This window comes from Oncorhynchus keta, chromosome 1, assembly GCF_023373465.1.
Source record: "Oncorhynchus keta strain PuntledgeMale-10-30-2019 chromosome 1, Oket_V2, whole genome shotgun sequence".
NCBI lineage: Eukaryota > Metazoa > Chordata > Actinopteri > Salmoniformes > Salmonidae > Oncorhynchus > Oncorhynchus keta.
In genome coordinates, this window is record NC_068421.1 from 78,746,025 (window position 1) to 78,770,037 (window position 24,013).

Below are 24,013 nucleotides of genomic sequence, written 5' to 3' on the forward strand. Positions count from 1 at the left end.
TCTCTCTATTCCATATGGTCCTCTCTGTCTCTCTCTATTCCATATGGTCCTCTCTTTCTCTCTCCATTCCATATGGTCCTCTCTTTCTCTCTCTATTCCATATGGTCCTCTCTGTCTCTCTCTATTCCATATGGTCCTCTCTGTCTCTCTCTATTCCATATGGTCCTCTCTTTCTCTCTCTATTCCATATGGTCCTCTCTGTCTCTCTCTATTCCATATGGTCCTCTCTGTCTCTCTCTATTCCATATGGTCCTCTCTTATGGTCCTCTCTCTCTCTATTCCATATGGTCCTCTCTGTCTCTCTCTATTCCATATGGTCCTCTCTTTCTCTCTCTATTCCATATGGTCCTCTCTTTCTCTCTCTATTCCATATGGTCCTCTCTGTCTCTCTCTATTCCATATGGTCCTCTCTGTCTCTCTCTATTCCATATGGTCCTCTCTGTCTCTCTATTCCATATGGTCCTCTCTTTCTCTCTCTATTCCATATGGTCCTCTCTTTCTCTCTCTATTCCATATGGTCCTCTCTGTCTCTCTCTATTCCATATGGTCCTCTCTTTCTCTCTCTATTCCATATGGTCCTCTCTGTCTCTCTCTATTCCATATGGTCCTCTCTGTCTCTCTCTATTCCATATGGTCCTCTCTTTCTCTCTCCATTCCATATGGTCCTCTCTTTCTCTCTCCATTCCATATGGTCCTCTCTTTCTCTCTCTATTCCATATGGTCCTCTCTTTCTCTCTCTATTCCATATGGTCCTCTCTTTCTCTCTCCATTCCATATGGTCCTCTCTTTCTCTCTCTATTCCATATGGTCCTCTCTTTCTCTCTCTATTCCATATGGTCCTCTCTTTCTCTCTCTATTCCATATGGTCCTCTCTTTCTCTCTCTATTCCTTATGGTCCTCTCTTTCTCTCTCTATTCCATATGGTCCTCTCTTTCTCTCTCTATTCCATATGGTCCTCTCTTTCTCTCTCCATTCCATATGGTCCTCTCTTTCTCTCTCTATTCCATATGGTCCTCTCTTTCTCTCTCTATTCCATATGGTCCTCTCTTTCTCTCTCTATTCCTTATGGTCCTCTCTTTCTCTCTCTATTCCATATGGTCCTCTCTTTCTCTCTCTATTCCATATGGTCCTCTCTTTCTCTCTCTATTCCTGATGGTCCTCTCTCTCTATTCCATATGGTCCTCTCTGTCTCTCTCCATTCCATATGGTCCTCTCTTTCTCTCTCTATTCCATATGGTCCTCTCTTTCTCTCTCTATTCCATATGGTCCTCTCTTTCTCTCTCCATTCCATATGGTCCTCTCTTTCTCTCTCTATTCCATATGGTCCTCTCTTTCTCTCTCTATTCCATATGGTCCTCTCTTTCTCTCTCCATTCCATATGGTCCTCTCTTTCTCTCTCTATTCCATATGGTCCTCTCTTTCTCTCTCTATTCCATATGGTCCTCTCTTTCTCTCTCTATTCCATATGGTCCTCTCTTTCTCTCTCTATTCCATATGGTCCTCTCTTTCTCTCTCTATTCCATATGGTCCTCTCTTTCTCTCTCCATTCCATATGGTCCTCTCTTTCTCTCTCTATTCCATATGGTCCTCTCTTTCTCTCTCTATTCCATATGGTCCTCTCTTTCTCTCTCAATTCCTTATGGTCTTCTCTGTCTCTCTCTATTCCATATGGTCCTCTCTTTCTCTCTCTATTCCATATGGTCCTCTCTTTCTCTCGCAATTCCTTATAGTCTTCTCTTTCTCTCTCTCTATTCCATATGGTCCTCTCTTTCTCTCTCTATTCCATATGGTCCTCTCTTTCTCTCTCTATTCCATATGGTCCTCTCTTTCTCTCTCTATTCCATATGGTCCTCTCTTTCTCTCTCTATTCCATATGGTCCTCTCTTTCTCTCTCCATTCCATATGGTCCTCTCTTTCTCTCTCTATTCCATATGGTCCTCTCTTTCTCTCTCTATTCCATATGGTCCTCTCTTTCTCTCGCAATTCCTTATGGTCTTCTCTTTCTCTCTCTATTCCATATGGTCCTCTCTTTCTCTCTCTATTCCATATGGTCTTCTCTTTCTCTCTCTATTCCTTATGGTCCTTTCTTTCTCTCTCTATTCCATATGGTCCTCTCTTTCTCTCTCCATTCCATATGGTCCTCTCTTTCTCTCTCTATTCCATATGGTCCTCTCTTTCTCTCTCTATTCCATATGGTCCTCTCTTTCTCTCGCAATTCCTTATGGTCTTCTCTTTCTCTCTCTATTCCATATGGTCCTCTCTTTCTCTCTCTATTCCATATGGTCCTCTCTGTCTCTCTCTATTCCATATGGTCCTCTCTTTCTCTCTCTATTCCATATGGTCCTCTCTGTCTCTCTCTATTCCATATGGTCCTCTCTGTCTCTCTCTATTCCATATGGTCCTCTCTGTCTCTCTCTATTCCATATGGTCCTCTCTGTCTCTCTCTATTCCATATGGTCCTCTCTTTCTCTCTCCATTCCATATGGTCCTCTCTTTCTCTCTCTATTCCATATGGTCCTCTCTGTCTCTCTCCATTCCTTATGGTCCTCTCTTTCTCTCTCTATTCCATATGGTCCTCTCTTTCTCTCTCCATTCCATATGGTCCTCTCTTTCTCTCTCCATTCCATATGGTCCTCTCTTTCTCTCTCTATTCCATATGGTCCTCTCTTTCTCTCTCTATTCCATATGGTCCTCTCTTTCTCTCTCCATTCCATATGGTCCTCTCTGTCTCTCTCTATTCCATATGGTCCTCTCTTTCTCTCTCTATTCCATATGGTCCTCTCTTTCTCTCTCTATTCCATATGGTCCTCTCTTTCTCTCTCCATTCCATATGGTCCTCTCTTTCTCTCTCTATTCCATATGGTCCTCTCTTTCTCTCTCTATTCCATATGGTCCTCTCTGTCTCTCTCTATTCCATATGGTCCTCTCTTTCTCTCTCCATTCCATATGGTCCTCTCTTTCTCTCTCTATTCCATATGGTCCTCTCTTTCTCTCTCTATTCCATATGGTCCTCTCTCTCTATTCCTTATGGTCCTCTCTCTCTATTCCATATGGTCCTCTCTGTCTCTCTCCATTCCATATGGTCCTCTCTTTCTCTCTCTATTCCATATGGTCCTCTCTTTCTCTCTCTATTCCATATGGTCCTCTCTGTCTCTCTCTATTCCATATGGTCCTCTCTTTCTCTCTCTATTCCATATGGTCCTCTCTGTCTCTCTCCATTCCATATGGTCCTCTCTTTCTCTCTCTATTCCATATGGTCCTCTCTTTCTCTCTCTATTCCATATGGTCCTCTCTTTCTCTCTCTATTCCTTATGGTCCTCTCTTTCTCCCTCTATTCCATATGGTCCTCTCTTTCTCTCTCTATTCCATATGGTCCTCTCTGTCTCTCTCCATTCCATATGGTCCTCTCTTTCTCTCTCTATTCCATATGGTCCTCTCTTTCTCTCTCTATTCCATATGGTCCTCTCTTTCTCTCTCTATTCCATATGGTCCTCTCTTTCTCTCTCTATTCCATATGGTCCTCTCTGTCTCTCGCTTCTTGAATTATCCACCCTCTCCCCCTAGATTCCCCTTCTCTCCCTCTATATATACTCACGTGGAGGGAGAGACTGTGGTGGAAATAGTCCCACTTTATCTCCTCAAAGCCATACCACTAAGACAGGGACTGCAAACATACACACACACGCACACACACACACGCACGCACGCACGCACGCACACACACACACACACACACACACACACACACACACACACACACACACACACACACGCACACACACAGGTAGGTATCAGCTCTACAAATCAAATCATATTTTATTGGTCACATACACATGGTTAGAAGATGTTATTGCGAGTGTAGCGAAATGCTTGTTCTTCTACTTCCGACATTGCAGCAATATCCAACATCTAATCTAACAATTCCACAACAACTACCTAATACACATACATCTAAGTAAAGGAATGGAATAAGGATACAGTTGAAGTCGGAAGTTTACATACACCTTTGCCAAATACATTCAAACTCAGTGTTTCACAATTCCTGACATTTAATCCTAGTAACAATTCCCTGTCTTAGGTCAGTTAGGATCACCACTTTATTTTAAGAATGTGAAATGTCAGAATAATAGTAGAGAGGATTATTTATTTCAGCTCTTATTTCTTTCATCACATTCTCAGTGGGTCAGAAGTTTACATACACTCAATTAGTATTTGGTAGCATTGCCTTTAAATGATTTAACTTGGGTCAAATGTTTCAGGTAGCCTTCCACAAGCTTCCCACAATAAGTTGGGTGAATTTTGGCCCATTCCTCCTGACAGAGCTGGTGTAACTGATTCAGGCTTGTAGGCCTTTTTGCTCGCACACACTTTTACAGTTCTGTCCTTGATTATATTTTTGGCCTTCCTGTGACATCGGGTGCTGTAGGTGTCCTGGAGGCCGGGTAGTTTGCCTCCGGTGATGCGTTGTGCAGACCACACCACCGTCTGGAGAGCCTTGCGGTTGTGTTCGGTGCAGTTGCAGTACCAAGCGGTGATACAGCCTGACAGGATGCTCTCAATTGTGCATCTGTCAAGGTTTGTAAGGGTTTTAGGTGACAAGCCACATTTCTTCAGCCTCCTGAGATTGAAGAGGCACTGTTTTGTCTTCTTCACCACACTGTCTGTGTGGGTGGACCATTTCAGTTTGTCCGTGATGTGTATGCCGAGAAATTTAAGACTTTCCACCTTCTCCACTGCTGTCCGATTGATTTGGATAAGGGAGTGCTCCCTTTGCTGTTTCCTGAAGTCCACGATTTTCTCCTTTGTTTTGTTGACGTTGAGTGAGAGGTTGTTTTCCTGACACCACACTCCGAGTGCCCTCACCTCCTCCCTGTAGGCTGTCTCGTCATTGTTGGTAATCAAGCCTACTACTGTTGTGTCGTCTGCAAACTTGATGATTGAGTTGGGTGCAGTCATGGGTGAACAGGGAGTACAGGAGGGTGCTGAGCACACACCCTTGTGGGGCCCCAGTGTGGAGCATCGGCGAAGTGGAGATGTTGTTCCCTACCTTCACCACATAGGGTCGGCCCGTCAGAAAGTCCAGGACCCAATTGCCCAGGGTGGGGTTGAGACCCAGGGCCTCAAGCTTAATGATGAGCTTGGAGGGTACTATGGTGTTGAATGCTGAGCTATTGTCACTGAACAGCATTCTTACATACAGTGCCTTGCGAAAGTATTCGGCCCCCTTGAACTTTGCGACCTTTTGCCACATTTCAGGCTTCAAACATAAATATATAAACTGTATTTTTTTGTGAAGAAACAACAACAAGTGGGACACAATCATGAAGTGGAACGACATTTATTGGATATTTCAAACTTTTTTAACAAATCAAAAACTGAAAAATTGGGCGTGCAAAATTATTCAGCCCCTTTACTTTCAGTGCAGCAAACTCTCTCCAGAAGTTCAATGAGGATCTCTGAATGATCCAATGTTGACCTAAATGACTAATGATGATAAATACAATCCACCTGTGTGTAATCAAGTCTCCGTATAAATGCACCTGCACTGTGATTGTCTCAGAGGTCCGTTAAAAGCGCAGAGAGCGTCATGAAGAACAAGGAACACACCAGGCAGGTCCGAGATACTGTTGTGAAGAAGTTTAAAGCCGGATTTGGATACAAAAAGATTTCCCAAGCTTTAAACATCCCAAGGAGCACTGTGCAAGCGATAATATGGAAATGGAAGGAGTATCAGACCACTGCAAATCTACCAAGACCTGGCCGTCCCTCTAAACTTTCAGCTCATACAAGGAGAAGACTGATCAGAGATGCAGCCAAGAGGCCCATGATCACTCTGGATGAACTGCAGAGATCTACAGCTGAGGTGGGAGACTCTGTCCATAGGACAACAATCAGTCGTATATTGCACAAATCTGGCCTTTATGGAAGAGTGGCAAGAAGAAAGCCATTTCTTAAAGATATCCATAAAAAGTGTTGTTTAAAGTTTGCCACAAGCCACCTGGGAGACACACCAAACATGTGGAAGAAGGTGCTCTGGTCAGATGAAACCAAAATTGAACTTTTTGGCAACAATGCAAAACATTATGTTTGGCGTAAAAGCAACACAGCTCATGACCCTTACACACCATCCCCACTGTCAAACATGGTGGTGGCAGCATCATGGTTTGGGCCTGCTTTTCTTCAGAAGGGACAGGGGAGATGGTTAAAATTGATGGGAAGATGGATGGAGCCAAATACAGGACCATTCTGGAAGAAAACCTGATGGAGTCTGCAAAAGACCTGAGATTGGGACGGAGATTTGTCTTCCAACAAGACAATGATCCAAAACATAAAGCAAAATCTACAATGGAATGGTTCAAAAATAAACATATCCAGGTGTAAGAATGGCCAAGTCAAAGTCCAGACCTGAATCCAATCGAGAATCTGTGGAAAGAACTGAAAACTGCTGTTCACAAATGCTCTCCATCCAACCTCACTGAGCTCGAGCTGTTTTGCAAGGAGGAATGGGAAAAAGTTAAATCTCTTGATGTGCAAAACTGATAGAGACATACCCCAAGCGACTTACAGCTGTAATCACAGCAAAAGGTGGCGCTATAAAGTATTAACTTAAGGGGGCTGAATAATTTTGCACGCCCAATTTTTCAGTTTTTGATTTGTTGAAAAAGTTTGAAATATCCAATAAATGTCGGTCCACTTCATGATTGTGTCCCACTTGTTGTTGATTCTTCACAAAAAATACAGTTTTATATCTTTATGTTTGAAGCCTGAAATGTGGCAAAAGGTCGCAAAGTTCAAGGGGGCCGAATACTTTCGCAAGGCACTGTAGGTATTCCTCTTGTCCAGATGAGATAGGGCAGTATGCAATGTGAAGGAAATTGCATAGTCTGTGGATCTATTGGGGTGGTAAGTACATTGAAGTGGTTCTAGGGTGACAGGTAAGGTGGAGGTGATATGATCCTTGACTAGTCTCTCAAAACACTTCATGATGACGGAAGTGAGTGCTACGGGCGATAGTCATTTAGTTTAATTTCCTTTGCCTTTTTTGGGTACAGGAGCAATGGTAGCCATCTTGAAGCATGTGGGGACAGCAGACTGGGATAGGGAGATTGAATATGTCCGTAATGTCACGTTCTTTCAAAATCGAACCCAGAAGCAGACCAGGACAAGGAGAGTGGGAAGAAGGTGAGTATTTATTTACAAGTGAATGTGAATGGGTAGATATATCCAGGTGGCGTAGCGGGCAGCGGTGGTGAGTTAATGAGAGTAAATAGGTGGATCCAATGGGGTAGCGGAATCCTCCAACGACCAGGCGGGAATGGGGTAAATGATCCGAGTGAGTAACTGAAGACAGAACAAACGGAGGTAAGTTTAAGGCAAGCAATACGTAAAAAACAACAAAATAAATTATATCCAACTTGAGGCTGATACTATGGCACAACATACTGTTCATGGCTAACGATCCGGCAGGGAATGGATGTCAGGTCCGGGCTTATGAAGAGCTATAGCTGATAGCTGATGGGATACAGGTGCGGGTAATCAGAACTCCCAACTGGCTACATTGCCCGGCAACCAGACAGGGTGCGTTCCAGGACGCCGGAAAAAACACTCCAGGACAGAACACAGGCAAAAAACAGACTCAGGAAACGGGATTCGTGACACGTAAACACACCAGCCAGCTGGTCTGCACATGCTCTGAGGACGTGGCTAGGGATGCTGTCTGGGCCGGCAGTCTTGCGAGGGTTAACACCTTTGAATGTCTTACTTACGTTGGCCACGGAGAAGGAGAGCCCACAGTCCTTGGTATCGGCCCCGTCGGTCGCACTGTATTATCCTCAAAGCGGGCAAAGAAGGTGTTTAGTTTGACTGGAAACAAGACGCCGGTGTCCGTGACGTGGCTGGTTTTCCTTTTGTGGTTTTCCTTTTAGGTTGGCTTGGGGAATTCCAAGACTAGGGGGCTGAAATTACCTTTTAGAAGCTTGGTTCTCATTTTTGGGACTCTTAAAAACAAGATTGAGACTGGTGTATTGTCATCACATGTTAAGGTTGAACACTGACAGTATTGTAGCTTCAATTATGCTTACAGAGGTGAATAAATTCCTTAAGAGTCCATGTAAATCCCAAAGTTGTAATAGTAACCATTTTATTAATTTATGTAATTAGCGATGTTAATATTATTATTATATTAGAATATTTAGTGATGGGACGATTCATGCCGGAGCACTGATTTTCCGATGCAGTTTTCAAAGCACTACTGATTGAACCATAGACATTAAAACCAGTTGATAGTGATAGCGTTGACGTCATCATGTATTCCAATGGAAAACTCCTTTTGGCGCATGAAACCGGAAGTTTTTCAATTTGAAGTGCCAAGGATCATGAAAATAGCCGTAACTAGCAAAGGATCATGGTCAATGTATTAATTTCAATCCTGCCTGAGAGAGTCAGCCAGGAGCCTCTTCGTAGCCTTCCGGCCCGTCATTGGTCTGTGTCAGTGCTGTGTGATGACAAATGTAGTAGTCAGAATGGATCATTATTTAATTAAATATCTCAATTTGTTGTGAACTTAAAAATTATTTCCCATAGGGATCGAAATTTAGCATAATAAACACATTTTAGAGCCTAAAACGATCATCTAAAAAAATTTGTGTGGCTGTTCTGGCGATCATAATTTAGATTCGCTTTCTAGGGCAGATCAGGGCTTTTGGCACCGCTAGGTTGCTACGCAGTAGCCGACCATCAGAGCTTGTGACGCTGGGGGCCTGGATTCGACACAACGTAACGATGCTTGTATCGAAGAAACAATACCACGTGATGATGTGAAAAGCTTTGAATGTCACACTACATATCTGTCAATTGTCGGAACTTGGAAGAATGTCGTCCCCTGCTGGAAGCTTTTTGTTTTTATCTAGATATTTCACCTTCTTAGCAGAGGAATATATTCTGAAATCTTAGCATTGTTTTTTATTTCTCAAACAGTGATTGTAAATGTAAACAACTCTGGTAGTTGCTATTGATAATTATCACATTTTGTTAATTTGTAAAAGTGAGTTAAAAAAGTTGAATTCAAACCCAAAGAAAAGTAGTTACCATGTGATAAATGACATACAGAGCTTTGTTTGGACCCTCAGTGGATCCCACATCGACCTCTGCTGTCAGACATTACTTACAGACTTAGTCTATGTCGTGACGTTGTATTAGTTCATGTGACGACTGTTGCTCATCAAATGATTACAAGTTTCTAATTGCGTGATTAACTGAATCAAGCAATTATTAACTCATTAACCTGGGGCACCATGGGAAAACTAGTTTTTATTGATTTTCTATTTCCCAAATTAACTCAAAGAATATCAGAATATCGATTTTACAACAGCCGCAAATTAACCAGTTACCTCTAACAATCTCGTCCTGAACGTCGGATAGCCCGTGAATCTGCACGGACCCGGGTCTCACCAATGAGTTCGTACCACACCAATCGTAGTTGAATATTTATTTACTAAAAATCTAAAATGATGATAAAAGATACACATAGACAAAACACATTATAGGCTATTGATTAGAACTTAGTATAACAGGGCCAACACACTATGGCGCGTGTTACCCACGTAAAAAAGAAAGTACACAAGAAAAATATACATTTGGGTGAATTTGTCAGCTATGCTATTCTAACCCTAGCCTTGCCCCAAACTGCCACTCTTATGGGTCAGAATATAATGATGTAATTACGTGGGGATGATCTCCGAGGATTCTCTGCGTAGGCCTTCAGCTGTTCGATGACGCACTACTCCGGCTCCCCTCTCTGAGCGTCCTCCCGATGTCAGTGTCCTTTTTGGCTTAGGAGTCTGTTCCCTCACCCCTTTCCCTGGAAGGGGTCTTCTGAGGACAGACAGCTCTGTAGCTCAGAGCTCACAGCATAGGAATGAAACCCTTTAGATACCACGATTCGATGGGAGATGGAGGCTATGTGGTTTGACTTGAATTCGCCCGCTTAGACACAGCTACTCATCCGTAGCTCGGGTAGAAAAGGATTTCTTTGACCTCAAACTTGCGTTGCGTTCTGTGTTCGTTGACTTTTTAAACCTTGCTGCAGCTTGGGTCACGTAGTCTCCTTGTAAATTCTATACTCACAGGTTTTATACCCTTGAGTCCGAAGTGGGCGTAACCGCATTTAGGGCAATTCTCTCAGAGTACCAAATTAATGAGGCACGGTCTAGATTTTATTCAAATCCAATTTTAGACAACTAACTTCACGTTTCATCTTTACCAAAACATTCCCTTTGATTTGGACATTTTCCACACAACGTATAAACATCAAACATATACTAGCTAAACTGTTGACGTTACAATGTTTTCGTAATAACGTCATCTATTAACCTTTAATAACAAAACAAAAATGACATACATTTTCATATTCCATCTATTGTCATGACCACCGTTGTGGCTGACGGAAACCATTGTTCCAAATTCCCTTTATTTCATGTTTAATGTTCTGAGGCTGGTTTTCCATAGTAACATGACAAAAGGAATTTGTCTGTGGCCTAAGTTTTACCAGGGGCGTGAGGGGTCATAAAACCCCCACATCTTCAGACCCCTAGATCTCTCCTCCTCTGTTGGGGTTGAGAGATAATCTGTAGGGTTGTGGTCTCCTGTAACCTGACCAGATCAGGACAGTCATGACAGAGTGCACACTCAGGGCCGTACCCATTAACAAGCATACCACTTGTTAGTTTAAGATTTTAAAGTGAAAAGAAGAATATTCTGATGATATAAAGCGGTCTACAACAATGCTTTAGGCTAGAAGCAGGCTGTACATTTCACGAGGCTTCTATCTCTTCTTAGGTCTGTGGTGGAGGCTACAGAGGTGGATCTGAACATGCGTGTGGGTCTGCACACGGGCCGTGTACTCTGTGGGGTTCTGGGACTCCGGAAGTGGCAGTATGATGTCTGGTCCAATGATGTCACTCTGGCCAATGTGATGGAGGCAGGAGGACTGCCTGGGTATGTATGACTACTGGAAACTATGTCTGAGTCCTAATTGGCTCCCTATTCCCTATATACAGTAGTGCACTATTTTTGACCAGAGCCCATGAATAGCCCATATATAGGGAGTAAGGTGTCATTTGGGAAATGCCACATATTGATGACATGGAATGTTTTGTCAAGCTCTTTTGGGGGAGAATTGTCTCGCTATTGAAAGAAAGCCTTGTATCTCCAAAACTATTTCTGAACAATCACAAAACTACAGAAGCTATTTTTAATGCATTTTATTGGCCCCAGAGTCGTGAAATGTTGAGTGTACAAAAAGGGGAGTGCTTTCAATTCGATGCAATTAAAGTCTTTTTTATTTTATTTTATTTAACCTTATTTTTAACTAGGCAAGTCAGTTAATAAGAACAGATTCTTATTTGCAATGATGGCCTACACCGGCCAAACCCGGACGATGCTGGGCCAATTGTGCCCTGCCTTATGGGACTCCCAGTCACGGCTGGTTGTGATACAGCCTGGATTTGAATCAGGGTGTCTGTAGTGACACCTAAAGCACTGAGATGCAGTACCTTACACTGCTGTGTCACTCAGGAGCCAAGTAAACAAGAACCAGCTAATGAGCAGAGATAGCAGGGTAGGGATCCATTTAATTCCAATCTCAGTGTGCTCAGTAGATGAACTGAAATGTAATTAATGATTAATGATCTATCTCAAACCTGGAAGAAATGAAAACAGTTTCTGATTTTCCTTTAATGAATTACATATCCACTATTACTCCCCCCACCTCTCTCTCTCCCCACTTTCCCTGTATACCCCTTCCTTCTCGTGCCTCTCTTTCTCTCTCTCTCTCTCTCTCTCTCTCTCTCTCTCTCTCTCTCTCTCTCTCTCTCTCTCTCTCTCTCTCTCTCTCTCTCTCCTCTTTCAGTAAGGTCCACATAACCAGGACTACTCTAGAGTGTTTGAATGGAGACTATGAGGTGGAGCCTGGCTTTGGCCATGATCGACATACCTTCCTACAGAAACACAACATTGAGACCTTCTTCATAGTACCCTCCCACAGGCGAAAGGTACACAACCACACACACACACACATTCCAATAACCGTATATACACAAACACACAACCACAACAATCTTATATTGTACCCTCCTACAGACTTAAGGTACACAGTGACTCATACTGTTTTCATCCAAAATGGCACCCTATTCCCTTTATAGTGCACCGGGGTCCATATCCTGGTCCCGCCACTTACACTAGTCCAACATCTCCTGTGCTCCACCCAGAACATAATGCAGTGGCTGGTCACCCCTCATGTGTGATTTGGTTATGGGTTGCCCAGATTAGTCAACTTCAACTTCCTTTGCACCATTCTGTGTAATCTACTATAGACAGTGGAGGATTCAACTCCGGAGTTCACGCATGGTGATTCCACTGAATGATTTATCCTATTAAGCTGTGGGTCAGTGTCTCCTAGTCCCAGTAATGTGGATCATACATGTGGATCAGACATGTGTATCATACATGTGGATCATACATGTGTATCATACACATAGATCATACACATATCACACATGTGGATCATACATGTGAATCATACATGTGGATCATACATGTGGATCATACATGTGGATCATACACATAGATCATACACATGGATCATACATGTGGATCATACACGGATCATACACATAGATCATACACATATCACACATGTGGATCATACATGTGGATCATACATGTGGATAATACACAGATCATACACATAGATCATACATGTGGATCATACATGTTGATCATACATGTGGATCATACACATAGATCATACACATAGATCATACATGTGGATCATACATGTGGATCATACATGTGGATAATACACAGATCATACATGTGGATCATACATGTGGATCATACACATAGATCATACATGTGGATCATACATGTGTATCATACACATAGATCATACATGTGGATCATACATGTGTATCATACACATAGATCATACATGTGGATCATACATGTGGATCATACATGTGGATCATACATGTGGATAATACACAGATCGTACATGTGGATCATACATGTGGATCATACACATAGATCATACACATATCATACATGTGGATAATACACAGATCATACATGTGGATCATACATGTGGATCATACACATAGATCATACACATAGATCATACATGTGGATCATACATGTGGATCATACACATAGATCATACACATAGATCATACATGTGGATCATACATGTGGATAATACACAGATCGTACATGTGGATCATACATGTGGATCATACACATAGATCATACACATAGATCATACATGTGGATCATACACGTGGATCATACATGTGGATCATACATGTGGATCATACACATAGATCATACACATAGATCATACATGTGGATCATACACATAGATCATACATGTGGATCATACATGTAGATCATACATGTGGATCATACACATAGATCATACATGTGGATCATACATGGGATCATACATGTGGATCATACACATAGATCATACATGTGGATAATACACATAGATCATACATGTGGATAATACACGTAGATCATACATGTGGATCATACATGTGGATCATACACATAGATCATACATGTGGATCATACAGATCATACATGTGGATAATACACATAGATCATACATGTGGATCATACATGTGGATAATACACATAGATCATAAATGTGGATCATACACATATATTATACAGGTGAATCATACTGTCACACTGATCTCAGTTTAAATTGTCTGTATTTAGTTGTTGTACCTGAAACACTTAATAACCACAAGAGGTCTAACGTATCATCTAGAGCAGGCAGACACACACACACACACACACACACACACACACACACACACACACACACACACACACACACACACACACACACACACACACACACACACACACACACACACACACACACACTGCTTGATCTGTCTCAACTTTTCTTCCTCAGGAAGTGTTAGGACTGATAGTCCTGATGTGATCATTTTATCTCTCTCTCTTCCTCTCACTTAACACTACCAGTTATTAGACTCTATCACATAACACTACCAGTTATTAGACTCCATCACTTAACACTACCAGTTATTAGACTCTATCACATAACACTACCAGTTATTAGACTCTATCACATAACACTACCAGTTATTAGACTCTATCACATAACACTACCAGTTATTAGACTCCATCACACAACACTACCAGTTAATAGACTCTAATCACATAACACTACCAGTTATTAGACTCTATCACATAACACTACCAGTTATTAGACTCTATCACATAACACTACCAGTTAATAGACTCTATCACACAACACTACCAGTTATTAGACTCTATCACACAACACTACCAGTTATTAGACTCTATCACATAACACTACCAGTTAATAGGCTCTATCACATAACACTACCAGTTATTAGACTCTATCACATAACACTACCAGTTAATAGGCTCTATAACATAACACTACCAGTTATTAGACTCTATCACATAACACTACCAGTTATTAGACTCTATCACATAACACTACCAGTTATTAGACTCTATCACACAACACTACCAGTTAATAGGCTCTATCACATAACACTACCAGTTATTAGACTCTATCACATAACACTACCAGTTAATAGGCTCTATAACATAACACTACCAGTTATTAGACTCTATCACATAACACTACCAGTTATTAGACTCTATCACATAACACTACCAGTTAATAGGCTCTTTTATAGAGTTTATTTTATAAAGGCTGAAGATCTTTCTCTAGTACTTAAACACCTCTCTCTCCCCCTGCTTCCCCCCTCCCCTCTCTCCCTCCCCCACTCCCTCCCTCCCTCCCCCTCTTTCCCACCTCCCTCTCCCTCTCTCCCCCACCCCTTTCTCTCCACCTGCTCCCTCTATTCCCCCTCTCTCCCCCTCCCCCTCTCTCTCCCTTCTCTCCTCAGATCTTCCCAGGGTTGATCCTGTCGGATATCAAGCCAGCCAAGAAGATGAAGTTTAAGACAGTGTGCTACCTGCTGGTTCAGCTCATGCACTGTAGGAAGATGTTCAAGGCGGAGATCCCCTTCTCTAACGTCATGACCTGCGACGACGATGACAAGGTGTTTGTGTTGCTGTTAGTGTGTGGCTGTTGTGTGTGTGTGTATTCGTATTTCTGGGAAATAATATGTCTAAGAGCTAAAAACCTTTTAACAGGTTTTTATGTCCAGCTGTGAAATCCTGCTCGGTCTCCTAATCCTGAACGCACACGCACGCACGCACGCACGCACGCACGCACGCACGCACGCACACACACACACACACACACACACACACACACACACACACACACACACACTAATCTGTATCACTCCTATAAGTGCCAACACACTCATTCCCAGAGTAAGTTACAGAAACTTGGTTAAAACCAAGGCAACAGATATCATTGCTAACTCTAACAACAAAACAAACCGCTATATTATAGGGTGGGTGTGTGTTGAAAACTGTGACTCAGTGATGACTCAGTGTGTTATGATTGGTGTGTGTGTGGAGGCATCATTTCTCTGTCAGGAATAGCCCTGTAACTGTGTAATCCTCTAATAACTGTCGGGGCTTTGTCTGGCTTTAGAATTCACTGTAGAGCTCACTGCTAATGCTAGCGTTATGACACCCAAAAGTATTACGTTGTAGAACTCACTGCTAATGCTAGCATTATGACACCCAAAAGTATTACATTGTAGAACTCATTGCTAATGCTAGCATTATGACACCCAATAATATTACATTGTTCAACGGGTGGGTCTAATCATGGACGCTGATTGGTTAAAATCAGCCGGTGTCTATTCCACAAGTTACCACCGGCTAAAGCTCTGTTCCAATCCACTGTCTCATCAGCACAGCCAGACAATTTATACAGTTGATCTCCATTATAAAAAGCATCTAGACATTATCTCCCATTTCTTTTAGATTAGCAATTGGTTTTCAATTGCGTAGAGCTGTATAAAACTTGTGGTCTGTCTCTCTGATATTTGCAAAATTGTTTCAATATTTAAATAATAATAATGTACGTGTAGGGGTCGGGAGTCGGGACGAGACAGACAGGCAGACAGCTTTTCTCAGCCAGTCAAAATCATAATTTTTAAGAACATATACAAAGAAATAGAAAACAGGTCAAACGAAACTAAATGTAGCTACTTTGCGGTCTTTCCAGCTTCAGTTTGAAGTGATTCTCCAGATGAAATCTCACGTCTTGTGACGGCCGGCCGCCCAACAACCTGCCCGCTTGACCCTATCCCCTCCTCTCTTCTCCAGACCATTTCCGGAGACCTTCTCCCTTACCTCACCTCGCTCATCAACTCATCCCTGACCGCTGGCTACGTCCCTTCCGTCTTCAAGAGAGCGAGAGTTGCACCCCTTCTGAAAAAACCTACACTCGATCCCTCCGATGTCAACAACTACAGACCAGTATCCCTTCTTTCTTTTCTCTCCAAAACTCTTGAACGTGCCGTCCTTGGCCAGCTCTACTGTTATCTCTCTCAGAATGACCTTCTTGATCCAAATCAGTCAGGTTTCAAGACTAGTCATTCAACCGAGACTGCTCTTCTCTGCATCACGGAGGCGCTCCGCACTGCTAAAGCTAACTCTCTCTCCTCTGCTCTCATCCTTCTAGACCTATCGGCTGCCTTCGATACTGTGAACCATCAGATCCTCCTCTCCACCCTCTCCGGGTTGGGCATCTCCGGCGCAGCCCACGCTTGGATTGCGTCCTACCTGACAGGTCGCTCCTACCAGGTGGCGTGGCGAGAATCTGTCTCCTCACCACGCGCTCTCACCACTGGTGTCCCCCAGGGCTCTGTTCTAGGCCCTCTCCTATTCTCGCTATACACCAAGTCACTTGGCTCTGTCATAACCTCACATGGTCTCTCCTATCATTGCTATGCAGACGACACACAATTAATCTTCTCCTTTCCCCCTTCTGATGACCAGGTGGCGAATCGCATCTCTGCATGTCTGGCAGACATATCAGTGTGGATGACGGATCACCACCTCAAGCTGAACCTCGGCAAGACGGAGCTGCTCTTCCTCCCGGGGAAGGACTGCCCGTTCCATGATCTCGCCATCACGGTTGACAACTCCATTGTGTCCTCCTCCCAGAGCGCTAAGAACCTTGGCGTGATCCTGGACAACACCCTGTCGTTCTCAACTAACATCAAGGCGGTGGCCCGTTCCTGTAGGTTCATGCTCTACAACATCCGCAGAGTACGACCCTGCCTCACACAGGAAGCGGCGCAGGTCCTAATCCAGGCACTTGTCATCTCCCGTCTGGATTACTGCAACTCGCTGTTGGCTGGGCTCCCTGCCTGTGCCATTAAACCCCTACAACTCATCCAGAACGCCGCAGCCCGTCTGGTGTTCAACCTTCCCAAGTTCTCTCACGTCACCCCGCTCCTCCGCTCTCTCCACTGGCTTCCAGTTGAAGCTCGCATCCGCTACAAGACCATGGTGCTTGCCTACGGAGCTGTGAGGGGAACGGCACCTCAGTACCTCCAGGCTCTGATCAGGCCCTACACCCAAACAAGGGCACTGCGTTCATCCACCTCTGGCCTGCTCGCCTCCCTACCACTGAGGAAGTACAGTTCCCGCTCAGCCCAGTCAAAACTGTTCGCTGCTCTGGCCCCCAATGGTGGAACAAACTCCCTCACGACGCCAGGACAGCGGAGTCAATCACCACCTTCCGGAGACACCTGAAACCCCACCTCTTTAAGGAATACCTAGGATAGGATAAGTAATCCTTCTCACCCCCTAAAAGATTTAGATGCACTATTGTAAAGTGGCTGTTCCACTGGATGTCATAAGGTGAATGCACCAATTTGTAAGTCGCTCTGGATAAGAGCGTCTGCTAAATGACTTAAATGTAAATGTAAAATTGTCTTAGCTGTGTTGGTGTTGTGTTATTTGTGTTGGTGTTGTGTTAGCTGTGTTGGTGTTGTGTTGGTGTTGTGTTAGATGTGTTGGTGCTGTGTTAGCTGTGTTGGTGCTGTGTTATTTGTGTTGGTGTTGTGTTAGCTGTGTTGATGTTGTGTTGGTGTTGTTTTTAGTTGTGTTGGTGCTGTGTTAGCTGTGTTGGTGCTGTGTTAGCTGTGTTGGTGTTGTGTTAGCTGTGTTGGTGCTGTGTTAGCTGTGTTGGTGTTGTGTTAGCTGTGTTGGTGCTGTGTTAGCTGTGTTGGTGTTGTGCTAGCTGTGTTGGTGTTGTGTTAGCTGTGTTGGTGCTGTGTTAGCTGTGTTGGTGCTGTGTTAGCTGTGTTGGTGTAGTGTTAGCTGTGTTGGTGTTGTGTTAGCTGTGTTGGTGCTAGCTGTGTTGGTGTTGTGTTAGCTATGTTGGTGTTGTGTTAGCTGTGTTGGTGCTGTGTTAGCTGTGTTGGTGTTGTGTCAGCTGTGTTGGTGTTGTGTTAGCTGTGTTGGTGTTGTGTTAGCTGTGTTGGTGTTGTGTTAGCTGTGTTGGTGTTGTGTTAGCTGTGTTGGTGTTGTGTTAGCTGTGTTGGTGTTGTGTTAGCTGTGTTGGTGTTGTGTTAGCTGTGTTGGTGTTGTGTTAGCTGTGTTGGTGTTGTGTTAGCTGTGTTGGTGTTGTGTCAGCTGTGTTGGTGCTGTGTTAGGTGCGTTGGTGTTGTGCTAGCTGTGTTGGTGTTGTGTTAGCTGTGTTGGTGTTGTGTTAGCTGTGTTGGTGTTAGCTGTGTTGGTGTTGTGTTAGCTGTGTTGGTGTTGTGTTAGCTGTGTTGGTGTTGTGTTAGCTGTGTTGGTGCTGTGTTAGCTGTGTTGGTGTTGTGTTAGCTGTGTTGTTTGCTAGCTCCTCTGAACAACAGTGTCCCGATGAGAGAGCACAATTTCTATACCAGGTGATATTGCGCATCATTAGCTCATTGTTATGGGTGTTATTAATAAATGTCACTAGAAAACAGCTTAAATAAATGCAAATGCGGCTAATTTGTTGTTATTCTGGCTGCACTGTTTGGCATAAGAACATTGCCAAACAGTAGTATGGCAATAGAACATTTAGAACGAACAACTTAATGACTGGGTGGCGTCTCTGGCAACCGAACCGATAGAACGAATGACCAGTCAGCTTGGGTAGCAACCCTAGAGTTGTGTCAGGACTATATCTTGTGGAAGGATGAAATAGTATGAATAAATTAATCAAAATATATTTTTTAATGAAAATATTTGAATATGTTGTTAACCTGTTGTATAAAAGTGATAATTAAGTGATAATGCCTTCGAAGCCAATGTTTGGAGGATGTATTGGCATGGTTTTCCGTTTGATACACCCACAGTCTCACCATTTGATACACTAACAAGGGCATTACCAATTGAAGGGAATGTTATTCTTACCAATACAGTTGTTATACACTCAGTGGCCAGTTTATTAGTGGCTCCAGGGGGCATGCAATCATAGACACTGGACAATTGAGGAGTGGAAAAACATTGCCTGGTCTGACGAATCCTGGTTCCTGTTGCGTCATTCTGATGGCAGAGTCATCTTAAGTCCATAGACCCATCCTGTCTGGTGTCAATGGTGTGGGGAATTTTTTCCTTCAAGCTGTTCTGGGGGCAAAGGGGGGTCCGACCCGGTACTATATGGGTATACCTAATAAACTGTCCGCTGAGTGTATGTTTCCTATATGTTTCCTGTATGCCATGATTAATTATTTATTCCAATAACTGTTTGCGACTAAACTATATAAGCTGTAGGACCTACGGTATAAGAACTCATTAAACCTTGGAATTAACATATGTATAGAGGTGGAACGGCCACTTCCAGGTTCTCCTGTGGATGGTGTTCAAGTCCTTGTGACTCTGATGCTGTCCTAATATTAGCACATTGTCCTCCGTGTCCCTGACAGAGGCGTGCGTTGCGGACGGCATCGGAGAAGGTGCGTAGCCGGACGTCGTTCTCGGGCTCCGTGCAGCACCCGCCTGGTACACGGGTTAACCGCTACATTGGCCGGCTAATCGAGGCTCGTCAGACAGACTCACAGACCACCGACCTCAACTTCATCACACTCACCTACAGGAACACAGACAGGGAGCGCAGGGTATGTAGAGTACACACACACACACACACACACTGTAAAAATCTGCCTTCTCACTGTCTTTCTTTCTCAGTGTGTGGGTGGCAAAGAAGGGGCATGCTTCGTGACTCCCTTCATCTTCTCTCTCTTTCGCCCCCCCCCCCCTCTCTCTCTCTCTCTCTCTCTCTCTCTCTCTCTCTCTCTCTCTCTCTCTCTCTCTCACTCTTTCTCCCCCTCTCTCTCTCTCACTCTTCCTCTCTCTCTCTCTCTCTCTCTCTCTCTCTCTCTCCTCTCTCTCTCCCCTCTCTCTCTCTCTCTCTCTCTCTCTCTCTCCCCTCTCTATCTCTCTCTCTCTCCCCCTCTCTCTCTCTCTCTCTCTCTCTCTCTCTCTCTCTCTCTCTCTTTCTCTTTCTCTCCTCTTTTTCTTCTCTCCCTCTCTCTCTCTCTCTCTCTCTCTCTCTCTCTCTCTCTCTCTCTCTCTCTCTCTCTCTCTCTCTCTCTCTCTCTCTCTCTCTCTCTCTCTCTCTCTCTCTCTCTTTCTCTCTTTCTCTCTCCTCTCTCTTACTCTTTATTTTTCTCTCCCCCTTCCCCTCTCCTCTCTCTCTCCCACGCCTGTCATCTTTGGTTGTGGGGTTTAAAGTGATCCACCCACACTCTCAGGAGGGGGTACTGCTAATGATTTGGGAGCCTCTGAGCCACATGCGCCCGCCGGATGACTTTCTCCTTCGTGTGAGTGGGAGTCTGACACAAAGACTCAGAGAACAGAAGAACTGTGATTGTGTGTATATGTATGTGTGGGTGTATGTGTGTATGTTTGTGTGTGTGCCTGTGTGAGTGCGTTGCGTGTGTGCCTGTGTGAGTGCGTTGCGTGTGTGCCTGTGTGAGTGCGTGTGTGCAGGGTTGGGTAGGTTACTTTCTAAATGTAACTTTTTGATTACTTTCCCATTAACAGGCATTAGAAGAAGACAAAGATAATCTATTAAACGCATTTGCTGTGTCGCCATAGTGGTTTCTGACTTGTGGTCATACTCGCTCAGGTGGAAGAAATTTAAACTTGCATCTTTTTTTCAATGCTGAATTGAATGTCATTGAGAAAACAGAAAGGTGTTGTAATGTATTTTTTCATAAACATCCTTTCTAAATGTGATCCAAAAAGTAATCATCTAGAGGTCATCTAGATGAAAAGTATCTAATCTGATTACAATTTTTCTGACGGAACACACTAAAAACAAATGGTTTTATATGTTGCCAAATAAAGGTTCTTTGGCTTGTAACCATAGCGGAACCCTTTTTGGTGCTATATGGAACCTTTTCTTGAAGGTTCTATAAACAACCATGCTCATAAGCTTCTAAATGGACCCTGTATGGTGCTATACAGAACCTTAAGGTAAAGAACCATTAAAAAACTGTTCCGATATCATTACAACCCTTTTGGGGTCTACAGTGCCTTCAGAAAGTATTCACGCCCCTTGACTTTTTCCACATTTTATTGTGTTACAAAGTCGGATTAAAATGGATTTAATTGTCATTTTTGGTCAATGTACACTAAATACTCTATAATGTCAAAGTGGAAGAAAATTTCCTAAAATGTATGACATTTATGGAAAATGAAACACTTTCTGGGTAAGTCTCTAAGAGCTTTGCACACCTGGATTGTACAATATTTGCACATTATTTATTTATTCTTCAAGCTTTGTCAAGTTGGTTGTTGTTCATTGCTAGACAGCCATTTTCAAGTCTTGCCCTCGATTTTCAAGACGATTTAAGTCAAAACTGTTACTAGGCCACTCAGGAACATTCAATGTCATCTTGGTAAATCATTGGTTCGAAACTACAGAACAGTACAAAACAAGAGAACACACATGGTTAATGTTCTGAAAAATATAATATATATATTGGTCATATTGGTCATGGCTCTCGAGTGGCGCAGTAGTCTAAAGCACTGCATCTCAGTGCAAGAGGCATCACTACAGTCCCTGATCTGACTGTGGTAAGAGCATTGTTGATGTTGTGCGGTGATGCCAGCAGATTCCAGACTGCATTTGCCGATTGCCCTTCATCTTCATTCATCAGTGAGTCGATGGCTTGAATAGTCTCACTGGAAATTGAATACAATGTAAAAAATGATGACCAGCAGGGTCAAATAATATAAGCAGTGGTTATAGAGGGTGCAACCAGTCAGGTTAATAAATGCCAGTTGGCTTTTCATAGCCGAGCATTCAGAGGTCAAGACAGCAAGTGAGCGAGAGAGAGAGAGAGAGAGAGAGAGAGAGAGAGAGAGAGAGAGAGAGAGAGAGAGAGAGAGAGAGAGAGAGAGAGAGAGAGAGAGAGAGAGACTTTGACTTTTGGTCTTGCTTTATTGAAACATTCTTAATTCATTTAAAACTCACCCCCCACTCCTAAAATAAATAAAAATAAAAATAAATAAAAATACACAAAAACCATCTCCTACAACCGTATATCCAAAACATCTTCCCCAGCAATACAGACAGCCCCCCCAACACACCATATCTCCTCAAACATCTCCACGCATTTGATCATTTTATAGAACTCAAACTCAACCCTAAGGCGCGCAGAGACCATCCCATGAAACAGTAGTAAAGGGTCTGTTATCCCCCCACCTTTGACCCTGTTCCTCCTTGTTAGCCAAATAGCTAACTTTGCCTGAGCAAACAGAAAATTCAACAAAACACATTTTTCTTTCTCCTTACTCGAATACCTGTATCCCATTATAAACATCCCAACAGCAAAAACCACCCCCAACCTGTCACACAGACATTCCAACAGAGACATTAATGGCATTAACCTGGTGCACACAGAAAACACATGAATTACAGTTTCTTTCATTTGACAGAAAGGACACCCCTGCCCAATTCCCGGATCAACCCGTGCCAACCAGCTGTTAGTGGCCAGGGCTCCATGAAGAACCCTCCACTGGAGGTCCCCTGACCTCTTTGGTACTGGGGGTTTGTAGAGCGCCCTCCATCTAAAACCCACCATACTCTCCGCCCCACATACCCCCTGCCACTGATGTGCCTTCACTCCTGTTAGGCTTCTAATGCTCCTCACCTTAACGCAGAGGTTGTAGAGGGCTTTACCTCCCACCCCTCAAACTCCCCAGGCTCGGAGTGTTAAAATCTAACAAGTCCTCCAGACCCCCTTGCCAGTCTCCAGTCTCTGCCGTCACCTGCAGTGGCGGGAACATTGGTGGCCCCTCTCCCTTTGGCCTCTCAAACACCCCCTTACCGGCTCAGACAGTGCCTCCTGGACCTCCTCCAGGAATCTCTCCAGCAGCCTAAGAGACGTTATTCCTGTTTGTTGCGCCAAGACCTCCGGGGTTTTCCACCCCTCCTCTCCCAGCAGTCTCAGGTCACCCAGCCTTTGTAAACCCCCTGCCATCAGTTGCCTCTGCAGGGTGGCCGACTGAACCGATCTCAAAGGGATGGCTGGGTTGTGGAAGATGGGCTCCTCCCACACCCACTGCCCAGGCTCCACACCCCTTCTCGTGTGGGCCTTAGCAGCTGCCAGGCCCTCAGCACCGCAGAGTAAAACTCTGAGAGACCTGCTGTACTCAGCCTCTCCAGCTTCATGAGGAACAGCTGCCGGTCCAACCCTAATCCGCCAGCTCTCCTCAGCAGCGCGCATGCTGGTTCCCTCCAGCCAACATCAGTGTGGTACAGCAGTCTCTGCACCGCCTTTAGTCTGAAAGCAGCCATCCTGCTCTCCAGTTCCACCAGGCCCTGTCCTCCTTCGTGGACGGTCATGTACAAAACTGCTGCCTTCAGCCAGTGATGTCCCGACCAAAAAAGTCCACCAGCTTGCGTTGCAGGTCTGCAAGCAGACCGGCGGGGGGTTGAGGACAGCCAGTTTATGCCACAAGGAAGATGCCACCAGGTTGTTGATTATCAGCACCCTCCCTCTATATGACACTTGGGACA

General features: G+C 43.9%; 1 protein-coding gene across 1 annotated transcript in view; it reads left to right on the forward strand.

Annotated features, from left to right (window-relative positions):
* The window catches only part of adcy1a (adenylate cyclase 1a), a 237,776-nt gene that overhangs the window by 162,596 nt on the left and 51,167 nt on the right, over window positions 1–24,013 (forward strand). Inside the window, exons 6-9 of the mRNA XM_052461503.1 lie at window positions 10,837–10,995; window positions 11,909–12,050; window positions 14,976–15,131; window positions 19,908–20,099. Of these exons, the coding sequence (XP_052317463.1) occupies window positions 10,837–10,995; window positions 11,909–12,050; window positions 14,976–15,131; window positions 19,908–20,099 (649 nt within the window). The remainder of the gene's footprint in view (window positions 1–10,836; window positions 10,996–11,908; window positions 12,051–14,975; window positions 15,132–19,907; window positions 20,100–24,013) is intronic.